This window comes from Myotis lucifugus, unplaced genomic scaffold (assembly GCF_000147115.1).
Source record: "Myotis lucifugus unplaced genomic scaffold, Myoluc2.0 scaffold_64, whole genome shotgun sequence".
In the NCBI taxonomy this organism is placed as follows: Eukaryota; Metazoa; Chordata; class Mammalia; order Chiroptera; family Vespertilionidae; genus Myotis; species Myotis lucifugus.
The window spans coordinates 4,169,444-4,187,209 of record NW_005871112.1 but is presented as its reverse complement, the minus strand read 5'-3'; the positions used below and the strand labels follow the sequence as shown (position 1 = coordinate 4,187,209).

At 38.0% G+C, this 17,766-nt stretch overlaps 1 protein-coding gene across 1 annotated transcript in view; it reads left to right on the top strand.

Annotated features, from left to right (window-relative positions):
• Nucleotides 1–17,766, top strand: part of GPC5 (glypican 5) — a 588,333-nt gene that overhangs the window by 379,821 nt on the left and 190,746 nt on the right. The window contains exon 6 of the mRNA XM_023754707.1: nucleotides 6,080–6,200. Within this exon, the coding sequence (XP_023610475.1) occupies nucleotides 6,080–6,200 (121 nt within the window). The remainder of the gene's footprint in view (nucleotides 1–6,079; nucleotides 6,201–17,766) is intronic.

Sequence of the window (17,766 nt, the reverse complement as noted above, 5' to 3'; positions counted from 1 at the left end):
CACAGCGACTGTTTCCCAGCTAAGCTGGGCTATGGGCTGCATTTATGCCATGGGGTCTTGGCAGAGTTGGTTGTGATTTGGTGCACTGTTGCTCTGGGGTGGTGGCGGGGCCTGTGTCCCACTTTGGGGAAGCCGAGTGTTGTTTGTCAACGTCAGGTCCACAGTGCCATTTCTTTGTAAATGGCCAGTGCATGTCATGGCAGCTCTTGTGTTGAGTGTATGCCCCCTGGTGGTCAGTGTGCATCATAGCAACCAGTCGGAAGGTTGGAGGGACACTTAGCATATTAGCCTTTTATATATATAGACTAGAGGCCCAGTGCACAAAAATTTGTGCACTCAGAGGGGCTCCCTCAGCCCAGCCTGTGCCCTCTTGCAGTCTGGGACCCCTCGGGGGATGACCACCTGCTGGCTTAGGCCCACTCCCCAGGGGATCAGGCCTAAGCTGGCAGTCAGACATCCCTCTGGCAGCCTGGGAGCCCTCAGGGGATGACCACTTGCCAGCAGGGAGCAGGCTTAAACTGCAGTCAGACATCCTTAGTGCTGCTGAGGAGGAGGGAGAGGCTCCCGCCACCACCGCTGTGCTGGCAGCCATCAGCCTGGCTTGTGGCTGAGCAGAGCTCCCCCTGTGGGAGCACACTGACCACCAAGGGGCAGCTCCTGCATTGAGCGTCTGCCCCCTAGTGGTCAGTGTGTGTCATAGTGACCAGTTATTCCCAGTCGTTCTGCTGTTAGGGTCAATTTGCATATTACCCTTTTATTATATAGGATGGTTTACCCTTTTATTATATAGGATGGTTCGATGAAAATTTGCATGTTGTGTACATATTAAGAAAAATAGCACAAGTTTTCAATGTTTTATTTAGGTTGAAAATACATGCATACCATAAAGTATCCAAATCTTAAATATACAGTTCCATCTTTTTAAAAAAGCATAAAATGAACACTTTTGTTTAGATAGGACTCAAATCAAGAAACATATTACTGAAATCCCAGAAACCCCCTTCAACCTTCTAAACACTCTCTCCTAGAATAACACTTATGGTGATTTGAAATATCATTGATTAGCTTTTAACACTTCTTATAAATGGAATCATAGAGTGTGTTCCATATCTTCCTTCTTTCATTCAATGTTTAGCTTATAAGATTTTTAGTAATTCATTCATTCATTCTCATTACTATATGGTATATTATTATATAAATACTAGAGGCCCAGTGCACAAATTCATGCACAGGTGGGCCTGGCTGGCCCAGCTCCAATCTGCAGATTGGGGCAGGGCCTGTTGGGAGGAGGAGATGGTGGGAGGTTGGCCGGCTGGCTGGCCCTGATTGGGGCCCAATCAGGGCCGAGTTGAGTGTGGGGAGGGGCCATGGGTGATTGGCCAGCAGGCCCTGCTCCCAATTTGGGTGGGGGTGGGGGCGAGACAGCCATCTAGAGGGGCTGTAGGCAGTGGGCCAACTGGCCCAAAGAGAGAAGGTCCCAATGCCTCCACAACTGTTTTTTTTTTTCTTTTTCATTTATGTCACTCTGGTGTTTATCACTATTCCATTATGGTTCTTAACCTTACAAAAGTAGAAAAGAATAACTAGTTTTATTAAATTATATTTTACTTGAAGTATCTTAAATGCTCTTCTTTGAATTACTTTTCCTTATTTAAATGATACATAAGATTAATGATCCTGACTTATTCAATAATATACTAGCTTGGAAAGGGATTCTTGATCAATCATAATTCTGATCAATTTTACATTTCCATGTTATTAACTATGATATTTAAAAATGAAAAATGAGCAATTCTTACATTAATGTGAAACAACATTTCTGCATGTTAAAAAGTTACTTCCGTGGCCTAATAAACCAAGATGTGAACCAGTAATCGTTTATTTAAAATTAAGAGATGAATCTCAGTTTCTATTGCTTGTATTATGTCTGTGTTTCTAGAGAAACATAGAAAAAAGTTATGGCAAACTTGCAGTCTGTTAGTTTCTTTTCACCCTGCCAGAAACTGTCATTTCACTCTTTAGCTAGTAATATACAACTGTTCGTTGAAGAGATTTTTGAAGAAAATAGCATCTTTCTTCTTAATTAGAATCAGGGACACCTTTGAAAAAATAGTCACAGCAAAATGAAAATAGTAATAATAATAATGATAATAATAATAATAATATAATACTACCAATAAACAGCAACAACAATGTTTTGCACCAAGCTAATTGTATCTCTAATTTATATTAGTTGGGTTCAGGAATTTTCATTACTAATTATTTGAGTGGTTGCATTTTGGAGCTCACATTTACTGGGTTCATATCTTTGCTGCACACTTAACTAACAGTGTTGCCTTGCGAAAGTTACTTACTAGTAACCTCTTCAGATCTCAGACCTGTAGGATGGGAATAATTATAGAAGGTATATTATATGTTGTATTAGTTTGGGTCCTCCAGGAAGCAGATGCCAAGAAGAGATTAAACACAAGAGGATTGTATTAAGGGAAAAGTCTCTGAGAGAAAATGAGGGGGGGAAAAAAACTGAGTAAGTCTGGAAGACCTAGCTGTTGGTCGAGACGCAAGAGTGACCCAGAGTGAGGGAGTGGAGGACAAGGTCGAGGGGAAGTCTTCACCATGTTGCTCAGTCTAAGGAAGGGTTAGCGAGAGCTTTAGGAAATCCTGAGCCAAAGCTGGCCATCAGAGGAGGCCTGTGTCTTTCAGTGATGGAACTGCTTTAGAATCCCTGCTGCACTCTGTCATTGGTTGGGGCAGTTGCAGAAATGGATTTTAGAAGGAAACAGCAGTGCTTTTTAGGCAATTAAACGTCCTGTACTTAGAGGTCTTGAGGCACATTCTCATGGTCACAACAAATGATTATCATGAAGATGAATTGGCAAACTCCCAAGAAAGTAATTAAAACAATATCTGAATCAATATTTATTTATCAATTTATTTATTCATATTATTCATCATTACTAATAATCACTGAATTAATAAAGGAGACACATGTTCAATCTGCTTGAAATAGCTGACAGAGGTGTTGAAAAGCCTGCTGTTTACAGTTTTCTTCATTTTTCCTAACTAAGAATATTATTACACATTTATATCATATGAATAATTATTTCCCTTCTTTTTATTTCCCTATTTATTGCCAAGTCCCTAATGCATAGTGGAATACCAAACTCTAACCCCCAGTATTGCCAAATCCCTAATGCATAGTGGAATACCAAACTCTAACCCCCTGTATTTCTGCATAAATAATGGGTTCAATTGTTTTAAAAATAAAAAGACCTGCCCTTGTTAGGTGGTTCAGTTGGTTGGAGCTTTATCTTGTACACCAAATGATTGTGGTTTCAATTCCCGGTTGGGGCACATATGGGAGGCAGCCATCTCTCTCTCTCTCTCTCTCTCATCAATAAACATATCCTTGGGCGAGGATAAACAAATTAAAAATACAAAGACGTATTAATAGAATTATGTTTGTTATGTCCAATTGATAATATCAAAGAGTTTCATCATTTATCATCATTAGAAGGACATAATTAGGAATTGTTTGATCCATTTTTTAAAATTGGTCATTGGGTGTGCATAATCATGGGAAGAACTCCATTTGAAACTCCTTTTGTAAGGCCATTTTCTCAACAGTGGAAACTCCTTTTATCTCTTTAAAGAATTTTCATGGCATTAGAAAATTCAGAGGGCATATGTGAATAATTGCAAATGGAGGAAAGAAAAATTACAGTAAAAGTCATGTGAAAATGTTGAAAAGTCTGTGAGGCCACTTTATTATGATACTTGAATGTAAGCAAATTTATCCAGAAGAGAATCTTAAACATAGAGGATGGACTCTTTAGGGCATGACCTCCAATCTCCTTCTTTTGCTCATTTTACTCTCCCTTTATATGTAGAAGCCTACTTATTCTTTCCTTTGTGCATCAGTCATGTGCGAACCCGGGACCTTTCAGTCCGCAGGCCGACGCTCTGTCCACCGAGCCAAACCGGTTTCGGCTCTAAGACCTATTCTTACCATAATATTTTGAGGGCCACCTCAAGTTACAACTTCTTTAGTTCTTCCCCACATCATCTTAGTCCAAATAGACATCTCCATATGCTCAATGTCTGCTAGCTGTGTTATCCCTAAGTGTCACTTGATATATGCTGTTCCTTCCAGCTTTCCCCTTGGCGTACTGAACATCTCAGTCATTCCTCATGTTGCACTATAACTGTTTTCTTGTCCTTATACTGCACCACACTGTCAGGAAAGTAAGAATGATTACACTGCTGGAATCTAGTAGGTATTTTTCTTTCCTCATTCTATTTTTTCTTCTTTATTGATTATGGTATTACATATGTGTCCTTATCTCCCCATTGCCCCCCCCCCCTGTACTCATGCCCTTATCCCCCTGGTGTCTGTGTCCATTGGATAGGTTTATATGCATGCGTACAAGTCCTTTGGTTGATCTCTGCCCCTTAACTCCACCCTCCCCTACCTTCCTTCTGAGGTTTGATGGTCTGATCGATGCTTCTCTGTCTCTGGATCTGTTTTTGTTCATCAGTTTATGTTCATTATATTCCACAAATGAGTGAGATCATGTGATATCTTTCTCTGACTGGCTTATTTCACTTAGCATAATGCTCTCCAGCTCCATCCATGCTGTTGCAAATGGTAAGAATTCTTTCTTTTTTACCGCAGCATAGTATTCCATTGTGTAGATGTACCATAGTTTCTCTAATCCAATCATCTGCTGATGGACTCTGGTTTCTCTTCAGATCACATAAATCTTTCACCTTTACTAGTAGGTATTTTTAAAATATAGTAAAATGTAATGAATGCATGTATGAATGAACAAGTTAATTGATACGTTATATTCCCAGAGAGATAATCAGCATTGTGAGACAAGCATTGAGTCTTATACCTTCTTATGATCCCAGTCACCTAGTACAGGATTTGAATATTGTAGGAGGCACTTAATACATTTTTGTGACTGATGAGTTTAAATATTTGTATGAATACCTGATTTAAATTATATGATTGTCATTTTGAAGAGGTAGTGACTTGCCATGAATTTCACTGCTTGTGCAATCGCTTTTTATACAACACTAGAGGCCCGATGCATGAAATTCGAGCAAGAGTAGGCCTTCCTTCCCCCAGCTGCTGGCACTGGCTTCCCTCTGGCACCTGGGACCTGGGCTTCCCTCTGGCCACTGGCACCCAGGACCCAGGCTTCCCTCGCAGCCCCAGCTTAGTCAGGAAGATTGTCTGGAAGGATGTCCGGTCTAATTAGCATATTATGCTTTTATTGTTATAGATGATTGGCTAGACCAGGGGTGGGCAAACTTTTTGACTCGAGGGCCACAATGGGTTCTTAAACTGGACCTGGAGGGCCAGAACAAAAGCATGGATGGAGTGTTTGTGTGAACTAATATAAATTCAAAGTAAACATCATTACATAAAAGGGTACGGTCTTTTTTTTTTAGTTTTATTCATTTCAAACAGGCCAGATCCGGCCCACGGGCTGTAGTTTGCCCACGGCTGGGCTAGACTCTTGTAGTTCACCATTAGGTGAACCTTGGTAAAAGCAGATTGCACTTTCTCTTTTTGCAAAACAGTGTGCCTGTATTATTTGTTTACTTATAATAATTGTGATTTTCACTTATGCAATTGATATACATTTATAGTTCATTTGTAGTGTAATATGTAAAAAAAATATTGGGACTTATCATATACTGTGTAAAATGAAGTAAATTGACCCAGATAACATGGATTCAGACATAGTGTAAGTCAGCAAGAATTGGTACCAAGGTGAAATGTATATTAACTTTTTCTAGCATATTGGTAAGTAATATTAAAAAACACAATTAATTTTTGGTTGTGTCCTTTGAGGGTAACGCATTAAAATAATTTACATTTCCATGCTAAACATTCTTCCAGGAAAAGCACTGCAATCTCTACCAGGTTCTGTTCCAAGAAAAAAATACATTGTTGTATACTCTCAAAGGAGTGATATTCTGAACTCAAATCTGTTCAAATAGTTGTAGCAGATAATACTCTGACCAGGTTACTAAGCCATATATCTTTCGCTGTTCACTTTGTTAGTTATACTCAGCGTGTGGTTGGAAATGGAATCAAAGCCCAGTCTGGGAATCCTGAAGTCAAAGTCAAGGGAACTGATCCTGTGATCAATCAGATTATTGATAAACTGAAGCATGTTATTCAGGTAAGTTCTGGTCCTCTCTTATTGGTATTCTCAGTGGTAAATAATAAGTGGTTGCTTTCCATTGCATGTGATAAACTTGTTAATCCTATCTGATAATACTACCTACAATTGAGTACTGGTTTAGAAATATTTGGTTGAGTGGTTTTTCAATGTGCTACAATATTTTAATGGGTGGGCCTTGACTTACGAGTTTAATTCGTTCCGTGACGGAGCTCGTAACTCAAATTACTCCTATGTCAAATCTTAAAGTGAACGAGTGAGACACGTGATGCTGGGCTGATGTTGTGGCATTCACTGTGACATTCGCTGCTCCAACTAGCAGTGGGGTATCTGAAGCTGGCTCGTAACCCAAATTTTAGCTCGCAAATCGGCTGAGAGACGGCTCGTATCTCGAAAAACTCCTTAGTCGGGACACTCATAAGTCAAGGCCCCACTGTATTCTAATAAATAAGGAGACTTTCAGGATGAGCTTCATCTCCAATAATAAGCTTTAGACACTAGAACAACTGACTTTAAAGAAAACACATAGCAGAGCATGGGAGATGCCAACCTCACCTTCCAGGTAAGTCTCTGAGCCTTTCTATTAAGGCTTTTTGCCACATTTTCAGCAAAAGTTGTCATAAATGAAAAAATATGCATTTCTTGTACTTATTTTCAGTCACCTTTAATATGTTATTGCATATTCTAATTGTTTATGAAATACTTGTTTTATACTTAATAATGTTATTCAACCTAATGAACAATACTGCATGTGAACAATATATGGCACAATATATATCAAATAATATTTCATTGAACTACTCTATCAGTCAGAAATAAATATTATGTTACATGCTATAAAGACTACCCTTCATTCTACATCTATTGGGGTTTCAGGTGAGAAGGACTATTTTTTAGTTATTGGTCTTCATATAACAATTTATATATGCACATTTTTCTAAGCAAAACTGTGTATGTACAGTTGATACTTCTAGCATTATATTATTATATATCTGAAACTATACTTAAACATAATACTGAGTTTTTATTGATATTACAGTATTCTAGAGTCACTGGTATGTTTCTCATGATTGTTCTGTAAAATTTAAGTTTAGGTGGAGCCAGTTCTTATAATCCTATTTTTATCAGAGTCTCTGTATCTTGAGCAAAGTTTATATAAGTAGGGCATGGTGGCCTGTGTCCAAAACCATGGATTTCTACCATCCAGGTGTCAATAATAATGGCTACTTTGTTTATTTCATGACTGTTACATTAGGAAAATAGACCTCTCCCCTGGGAGGCAGAACCAAAAATAACTTCCTTTGAGAAAAATGTAAGAGCAAATGATGTCACAACTACTAGTGAGTCAAACCTCAAGGCCTCTAGTGAATTAAACCAGTTCTCTCAGAGACAAATGTCCAAAGTAAGGCAAGTTGGTAGGTGCCTTACACTTCCAGTGGGCCAAGTGCTGAGACATTTCTTGGAAATGAGTAATCTTGGGATTGGGTCAGGAGCTCAAGTGATAGTGAAGGAGGGGCCAGAGTGAAGAGTAGGCGCTTGACCAGAAACTGAGGCAGAATGGCTGAGGTCAGTCTGGAGAAAGCCTGCTGCCCTCAGCAGCAATGACATTAAGTCCATCAGGGAATATTACTCAGGAACTCAGGAGGAGGGAGTTCATTCTTCTTGCCAAATTTTTGAAACCTTGCTTCTCATAATGAGAAAGACAGAGTCCAGTTAAAATTAATTTTGACTCAGTAAGAAATGAATGAGGGTTTAAGAAAACTTAGAATATTGCATTAATTCTTGAGTTTCTTGGTGGCTCAATAAACAATGTATTTGGAACTTGACATATAAGCAAACTAGATTTCTAAATCTATGTGTCATTGTTGGGGTTCCCCAGGAAGGGGCTCTGGGACATAGAACATAGATTTGCATACAGGAGATCTATGGCAGAGTACCTTTGCAATATGTGAGGGACTGGAGGAAGTAGGACTGTGCAGAGGGAGCAACTGTACTGTATCTGTAACAGAAGCCTCATCTGAATCCAGTAGGAACTCTGGAACTGGAAGGGCCCTTTCAGATTGTCCTGAATTGAGACAAGGAGTTGTGTCTTTATCCCCCCAGTTGAACCTTCATTGGATAAGGGCTACTGGGTGGATGGTGGTAGTATTAACTCAGTTCTGAGTCATCAGCAGCCAACAGTATTATCTGAGCTGAAGGAAGAAATGCCTTGGTCTAGGTGGCACCCCATGGCATCATGCAATATAATATGGTATGTAGATCAAGCTTATCCAAAAAGTCTAATGCACAATTCATCATAAAATCAGAAGAGCTGAATATAATCTGCTCCTCTCAATGAGACACAGTAAATTCACAGTAGTCTCTACAGTGGGGTAAGCATTCCCCAGAGAGTGCACAAGCTGATCCACAGGAGGTCTGGAGGGAAAGATAGAACTTTTTGTGTAGTGTATGTATTCTATATCATTCTGTTAACTTTTTTTGGTTGTAGGAATGGGTATTAAATGTGTAACAGTGCAATAGCACATGCACATAGTTTATAAATACAGAAATATATGTGTCAGGTGGTGTGCATCCCAACTATTTGATGGAACATATGACATGATGAAAACAGATGGAATGCCCTGCTATAGGTAATAATGATGGAGTTGCTATAGGGGAGCGTGTATGATATAAGAAAACACATTCACAAAGAAATAAGTAGATACCCAAAGGATAGGGGTTATAACAACTCTCAGGAGAAGGGTTCACTGATGTGACCCATTCAGCATAACATTTTCCTCTTCTTGTTTCACAGATTTCAAAACCACCTCTTTGTAAAGGTGACAAAGGGAAACAATCTCATTTTCTAAGCTCCTGTGTTAAATTGAGTCCCGTTCTTTTATCTTAATATTAGTGTTAAGATCTCCAGTTGTTCATACTTAAGCTTTATTCTAGGGCTACAAGAAAATGCTACCTTTGAAGTCTACCTTTTAAAAGTCTACTAGGATGATCTGATTGAAATTTAGATTTTTACAGAAGATAGCAAGAAGTCTAGTTTGTACAGGTATCACTAAAATATTCACCTTAAAGTCTTAGAACATGTTCTTCCCTAAGCCAGCTCTCCTAGAGATGAAGAGAAGTTTTTGATTTTACCAGAGTTCTGACTGCTGATCATATGTGTGTCCCCTGGCAGGGGTGGCTATTGTACTGCCAATTTTAAGGGATAGTTAAAAGGACTCACCACAGTGTCAAGTGTGAAAAGGCTCAGAAAACTGTGTCCTATAAGTGAGAATTTATTAATTGGGAGTCAGTGTGTGACAAGGGAGGAAGTAGAAGTTGGAATATATTTCATAATATATTCAGACTTAGGTGGTTCCTTGTGTTTGTGGTAAAAAATGAGTTTATATTTTATTGTAAGGGATATTAAGTGCATTTGTTAAAGTGTACCAAGAAAATATCATCTCTCATCATAGGGATAAGCAAGTGTCCCTCTTGTCCATTTTTTTCATATATAAGCATATGGAAATAAGCCAGCCATGTTTATTAGCAAAAATTGGCTTCATACATTAGCCTCCAAATACTTTTCTTCTTGAACCGACATTGACCTGCACCTCATTTGCTACCCTGTAACCTTTGCAATTAGAGTCACCAAACAAGTGGATAGGGGTTTCACTTTGTAAATGCCACTTTTTAAATGTCCTTTTAGCTCATTTATTCAAAATATTCAACTAATACTTATGGAGGTCCCACCGTGGGCCTGGTCCTGCATAGGGCATTGAGGTGAAAGAGGTAAACAAAGCAGACACAATCCTACTCTCATGAGTTTGCATTCTAAGAAAAATTAAACAAACACCAACTAAAAATGCAGCTGACAAATATACAGGAAACAAAATGGGATGAAGTGGGGAAAGGTACTTGAGAAGACTGTGCTAGTGGAGGCCAAGCAAAGGGGGGTGGTTGGGTTGATACTGAATGAGGAAATAGGAGAGGAAGAAAGAAATCACTGGGAAATCTTGGAGAACTGTGTTTGGGGCAGAGGAAATAATAAAGGACCTACTGCACAGATAGGTTTACTGCATTCCGAGAGCAAACAAACCCATTGGCTGGAACATACTAAGTGAAGGAAGGAGACAAATGCAAACTGGATTGAGGAAGTCTGGCAGGGAGTTTAGATTTTGTACTAAGTTGGGTGGGAAACCATTAAAGACTGTGGAAAGAGGATGATACAAGTTAATTACTGTATTATAAAAATAATTTTGGCTTCACTATGGAAAATGGACCTTGAAAGAGCAAGAGTAGAAGAAAGTTATCCAAGCAGATCATGGTGATTGAAGTTAGAATAAGAGTGGATAATATGAGCAGTGGATAGGTTTAGATTTAATGGAAAGTGGAGTTACCAGAAATGGTGATCAATTGGAAATTGAGGTGATAGAAAGAATAAGAATAATATCTAGGTCTGGTGGGATAATTGTTTCAGTAAGTAAAAAAAAAATCTTGGGAGTAGAGCAGGACTGGGTTTTGCTCATTGAGGTTGATTAGAAATTATGGTTCTGTTACACTTGAGATGCCTTTTAGACACTGAAGGGGGCATCCAGAATTCAGTGGTGACCACAGAGCTGGAGGTATACATTTGGGAGAGATAGTTTCCAGCTGCTTCCTGCATTCTAAAGCCTGGGCTTGAGGTGGGCAATGCTTGTACCTTTCAAAATTACCTGTGATAAATATGGTATAGTCAGTAGCCAGTGAGGAATTTTCTAAAGGGTTAACATGAACTGTCTTAGATGTCTGCATCAGACTGAATTGCCCTTTGATTATACATTGGAAATAAAGCTTGATTACTCTTAGTTCATGACTGAGGGAATGTATGAACATTTTAATTCAGATTTTCACTCCTATTAAACTAATTTTGAAATGTATTTTCATGACAACTAAGTTTGTTTAGGGCAAAGTTGTCAGCAAAAACGTCACAGCTATGCAGCAATTTATCTTTAGGCATTAAATAACACCTATTATTTTTCAAATAAAAATATATCAGCAGTTAAAATCCTAACCTCTGAGCAATTGTAAATGATAATGACCCACTGTTTAGAAATTACTTTGTCTACTTTCAATATGAAACATAAAAAATAAAACCAGAGCAATTTTCTATGATAATATTATTTCAAAACCAATAAATGTTGCAATGTTGTTAAAAGTAATAGATTTAAGTAACAGTTTATTTCTTCAATCCTAACAATTTTGACACATATAAGAATATTATCAGTTTCTGTTCAATATTCCTTTTTCTAGGGAGACTAAGACTTCTTTAGAAAGCTGTCTTCTAATTTGATTTTTAAATGAGTGTAAAAGCAATAATCATAACCATTTATTTAAAACCATAATATGGAGACATTTTATAATATGTATTTCAATAATCACAGCCTACTGGGTTCAAGCAGAAATCTGAGACACTTATTTTATGTAGGAAAAGACTGCTAAATTGCATTTCTTATTTCTCATTCTGTTCCTAGGATACCAATATGAAAAATAGTAACTTTAGAGCTATGACAGACTGAGATGAGAATCTCAATGGGTAGTTATAAGGTTAGTGTTTAATAATATTAAGAAAAGATACAGGGTTTCAAAAAGATGTTAGTATCTCAAAGTTTCTGAATTCTGAAAGCTATTTAAGTTTTTTTTCCATTAAACTACTTACAATAAAACATTTTAGAAACATATTTTCTATTGTTAATAGCTTATAACAGTGATGCAGAACTAGTCAATTATAATGGACTAGAAGCCTGGTGCACAAAAATTTGTGCACTTGGGGGCGGGGGTCCCTCAGCCCGGCCTGTGCCCTCTCACAGTCTGGGACCCCTCGGGGGATTACCATCTGCTGGCTTAGGCCCACTCCCCGGGAGATTGGGCCTAAGCTGGCAATCAGACATACCTCTGGCAGCCCGGGAGCCCTCGGGGGATGTCCACATGCCAGCAGGGAGCAGGCCTAAGCTGCAGTTGGACATCTTTAGCACTGCTGAGGAGGCGGGACAGGCTCCCACCACCACCGCTGTGCTGGCAGCCATCAGCCTGGCTTGTGGCTGAGCAGAGCTCCCCCTGTGGGAGCACACTGACCACCAAAGGGCAGCTCCTGCATTGAGCGTCTGCCCCCTGGTGGTCAGTCTGTGTCATAATGACCAGTCATTCCCAGTCATTCCCAGTCATTCTGCTGTTAGGGTCAGTTTGCATATTACCCTTTTATTATATAGGATAGAGGCCTGGTGCATGGGTGGGGGCCGGCTGGTTTGCCCTGAAGGGTGTCCCGGATCAGGGTGGGAGTTCCGCTGAGGTGCCTGGCCAGCCTGGGTGAGGGGCTGATGTGTATTTGCAGGCTGGTCACATCCCCTTCAGGGTGGGGGTCTTCACTGGGCTGCCGGGCCAGCCTGGGTGAGGGGCTGATGGCTGTTTTCAGGCTGGTCACACCCCCTTCAGGGTGGGGATCCCCACTGGGGTGCCTGGCCAGTCTGGGTGAGGGGCTGAGGGCTGTTTTCAGGCTGGCCAAGCCCGTCGGTGACGGAAGCTCCCAGCCTCTCCTTTTTTTCTTTTTTTTTTATTCTGGGATTTATTTACCATCTATAATTGAAACTTTGTTGCCTTCAGTGGAGATGAGAGCCAGTTCCTGCTCACTCCAGCTCTGTGGCCACGGCCGGCTGAAAGCAGGTATCTGAGGTTTATTTACCTTCTATAATTGCAACTTTGTTGCTTTGAGTGAAGCTCACAGCCAGGCTGCAGCAGGGGGGAAGCTTAGCTTCCTCCATCATTGGAGCAAGCAAGCCTCCTGCTTGCTTCAGCTCCATGGCTGCCAACCACCATCTTGGTTGGGTTAATTTGCATACAATCGCTCTGATTGGCTGGTGGGCGTGGCTTAAGGTGTAGCAAAGGTATGGTCAATTTGCATGTTTGTCTTTTATTAGATTAGATTGGTCAATTGGTAATTATGATCTATTTGACCAGGTGGTGGCAGCTATCTCTGGGAAATTCTTTCACCATTACAGACTCCTTTTTCTTGTTCAGAGAATTTGCTATAACACCCTGACTCCTTCCCCCCTCATCTCCACTGCACAACATCATGTCCCCACGCTTACAATATTAATATTCCAGAAAGACAAGCACTTTTGACTTTGTATTAACAATGCAGCAGTGATCAAAACACATTTAGTTATCTTTTGGTTCAGAGGAAAGTATTTGAAATGCATTCAATAACTTTGAATTGGTCATCTAATTTAGCAATTAGTTTGTCTGAGTAAATTCAATGGCAAGTTGCTTTCTGGAGTGTGTGGTATAATGCACTGACTTCACTATTGGCCATTTCATTTAAAAAAAATCAATTGTCAGCATATAACCAACTACTTCAATTAGTGTACAATCAACTGGAAATGAAAGTATAAAAACTCTTCTTGAAAGTAATGGAATTTGGTTTGGCCATTGATAATTTATTTTTTATTATCTAAAGAGTATGTAATTATTTTATGTTAGATAAAAAGTTGAACTTATATTCACTTGGCTGCTGCTGATCTTATACATTGTCATTGCTTGTTAAAATTTGAGACTTTTATCTGCCAGGATTTTGATTGGAAAATATATTGAAAGAACACTGAACACTAGAACTTCTATATTTTCTATTTAGGTGATTAGGACAAATTTTAGCTATTTATAGCCCCAAAACTTTATCTTTCTGTTTAAAACCTAATGTAAAATGTGGTTTATATAATAAAAATGAGATTGCAAAATATAGTCAGTTCCCACTAAATTCAGATTTATTTTTTAAAAAATTGAAACCATTTATATCAATACCAGGCACATGAGGTACACCCCAAATTTCTGCCAGCCAAGGTGATTGGCTGGCTGGCCCCGCCCTGATTAGGGTGTTGGGGGTGATCCAGCCCGGACCAGTTTGCTGGCCATGTACAGTCCGTTCCTGAAAACTGTCACAATTCAACTCCAAATTTTGCAAATTTTGGTAGGCAAAACAAAATAATAATAATTCACCTAGTGATCTCTTACAGCACTCTGTCATACTTAATTTTTGACTGGCTCATGCATATTCTCATCATTCTGCAGGTGTATTATGAGTCTATAAAGTTTTGCAGACTCAATAAATGTACTCTGTAGTCACTTAAATGCCATTTTATGAGTGTGCTTTGAAGATGTGACTAGTCAGAGCAGAGTAGTTTCTGGATATATGTATTGCAGGTCAGCAGCAGTTAACTACATAGCACCCTATGGTTCTGAAGCAGTTAATTCACGTTGAAAGTAGGCTGACTTTTGAGAGGAATATGGTTACAGGGAGTAAATGGGAAAGTTTCTTAGGCACAGGATATTGAAAAACTGAAATAAATGCTATATGAAGATTCAATTAAAACACTGTAAAAGTTGAAAAATATAAAAATTAAAGTATGAATTATGATAATTTAAGAAATGTATGTCTTATTAATATAAGTTCTGCATTTATTATGTGTTTCACATTGATGTAATGGAAACTTAATTGATTTCATTAGAAATAACACAAATCATGAGATTTATAGTAATGAGTTTGAATGGCATTTATATGCCTTTTTACAAGGCAGGTCTGATTGTGAAAATGATCAGACACACAGACTAATGGAACAGAATTGAGAGCCCAGATACAAAACCACAGGTGTATGAGCAAATAATTTTTTAAAAGGAGCCAAAACAAAGCCTTTTCAATAAATGGTGTGGGGGGAAATTGGAAATCCACATGCAAAACAATGACACTAGAGTACAGTTTGTCCCCATGTATAACAATTAATGGATCAAAGACCTAAATATAAGACCTGAAACAATAAATTACATAGAAGAAAACATAGGTACTATTCTTATGGACCTTGGTCATAAAGATATTTTATGAATTTGACCCCAAAGGCAAGGGGAGTAAAGCCAAAAATAAATGCTTGGGATTGTATTAAACTGAAAAGCTTCTGCACAGTAAAAGGCAAACCAACCAAATGGGAGGAGATATTTGCAAAAAAATAGCTCAGACAAGGGGTTAATATCCAAAATATATAAATAACTCATACAACTCAACATCAAACAAACCAACAAATAATCCAAGTAAAAAATGGGTAGAGAACCTGAAGAGACACTTTTCCCAAAAAGTCATACAAATGGCCAACAGATATATGGAAAGACGTTCAACTTCACTAGCTATTAGAGAAATGCAAATCAAAACTACAATGAGATACCTCAAACCTGTTAAGAATGGCTATTACAAGCAAAACAGGTAATAACAAGTGTTGGGCCCTGACTGGTTTGGCTCAGTGGATAGAGCATCGGCCTGCGGACTGAAGGGTCCCAGGTTCAATTCCGGTCAAGGGCATGTACCTTGGTTGGGGGCACATCCCCAGTGGGAGGTGTGCAGGAGGCAGCTGATCGATGTTTCTCTCTCATGATGTTTCTCTCTCATCGATGCTTCTAACTCTCTATCCCTTTCCCTTCCTCTCTGTAAAAAATCAATAAAATATATTAAAAAATAATAAAAAAATAACAAGTGTTGGAAAGGTTGTAGAGAAAAAGGAACCCTCATTCACTGCAGGTGATATGTACACTGGTACAACCACTATGAAAAACAGTATGGAGGTCCCTCAAAAAATTAAGAATGAAGTTACTATATGACCCAGCAATCCCACTTCTCTTATCTACCCAAGAAATTTGAAAATATTTATACACAAAGATATATGCACCCCTACGTTCTTTGCAGCATTATTCATGGTGGCCATGACATGGTGACAAACAGTGTCCTTTGATAAATGATGGGATAAAGAAGATGTGGTACATATATACAAGTTAATTCTACTTAGCCATAAGAAAAGATAAAATATTGCCATTTGCAATAACATGGATGGACCTTGAGAATATTATGCTAAGCCAAATAGAAAAAGTTAAGAACCATATGATTTTACTCATATGTGGGATATAAAACTGTAACTCATTGCCCTGGCCAATGTGGCTTGGTTGGTTGGGCATCTTCCCATGCTAACAAGGAGTCACTGGTTTTGTTCCTTTTTTGGGGCATAAGCCCAGGTTGTGGGCTTGATCACCAGGGCAGGGGCGGGAGGGGGCGAGGAGGGAAGGGGCAGAGGGGGTGCGGAAAGAAGCAAATCAATGTTCAATGAGTGTTTTTCTCTCTCCTCCATGTTTCTCCCTCCCTTCCTAAAAAAAAAAAAAAAAAAAAAAAAAAAAAAAAAAAAAGGCAAAACAAATAAAGACACACACCCTGTAACTCATAGAGGAAGACAACAGTATGGTGGAAGGGGTGGGGATAGTAAAGGGTAAAGGGGGCCAAATATATGGTGACAGAAGATGATTTGACTTTGGGTGGTGGGAGCACAGTGCAATATACAGATTATGTATTGTAGAAATATACACTTGAAACCTATATAACCTTATTAACCAATGTTGCCCCAATAAATTTAATATAAAGTAAAAAATAAAATGAAATGAAATAAGAATGATTCAAAAGGAGGGTAATAATAATAATAAATTCCTTATTTTGCTTTTCACCAGCATATCTCTAAACTAAATTAATTGTCAACATTTGTAAATAAAGTTTCTGTCCTGATTAAAAAGAAATTATATCTGGCCTGAAACTCATTAAACAGATGGTAAAATCTAATTTAACTTTCTTTAATACTGCCTTTTTAAAAATAAAAGCAAATGAGCTTGTCAGCTTTTAATTATAAAAGTTCTAGTTTTAATTTATTATATATATAACAGAATAAGACAGTTGCTAAATTTACTCTATTCTAACGTGCCTTCCTATTTTATACACTTTTTAAATTTAATAATTTAAATTTAACCATCCTTTCAAGATTTTTTGTAAAAGAATCACATTTATTAGAAGAGAAGTTTACATTTTTAGAAGTTTAAAATTTTTAGAAAATAAATTTAACTTAAGTCACTTAATAGATGTTGAAATGAAGACCTAGTAGATGAGTTTCTAAGTATTGTATTTGCAACCATTAAAATGTTTACAGAGTTTAAATTTTATAATGTCCCTTCTTAAAAACATGCCTCAAATATATCAATGCAAGTTATTCATACTTAAATTCTGATTTAAGTAACTATGTTTTGTTTTTTCATTGATGATAATTGTTACAAAATTATTATATGGCATTCTAGAGCACAATAGCCTTATTAAAAACTAATTTTCAATGTCTGTTACACAAATGTGCTTTGACCTGTTAATTGTTTAATTGCTATGCTAATTCATTGAAGTGTCATGTTTTATTCTTTCTGAAAAAAGCCTCTTTATATGACATTTTAAAATGTATTTCATCTCAAGGTATAAATGCATTTGCTGTATCTGTAACAAGAAAAAATATTCAAGATATTATCTGTTTAAAATAAACCTTTAGGTATAATGCCATATATGATATCTTCTGATTACAACCTTCATTATATCATAGAACATACCTGTATTTCCTCATTGTGTCTAGCAGAGTACTAAGAAAGATAAGACATGTTCAATATATACTTATTGAAAAAACAAATGAAATATATAATTAAGTTGATCTCTCTCTATAAAATTTAA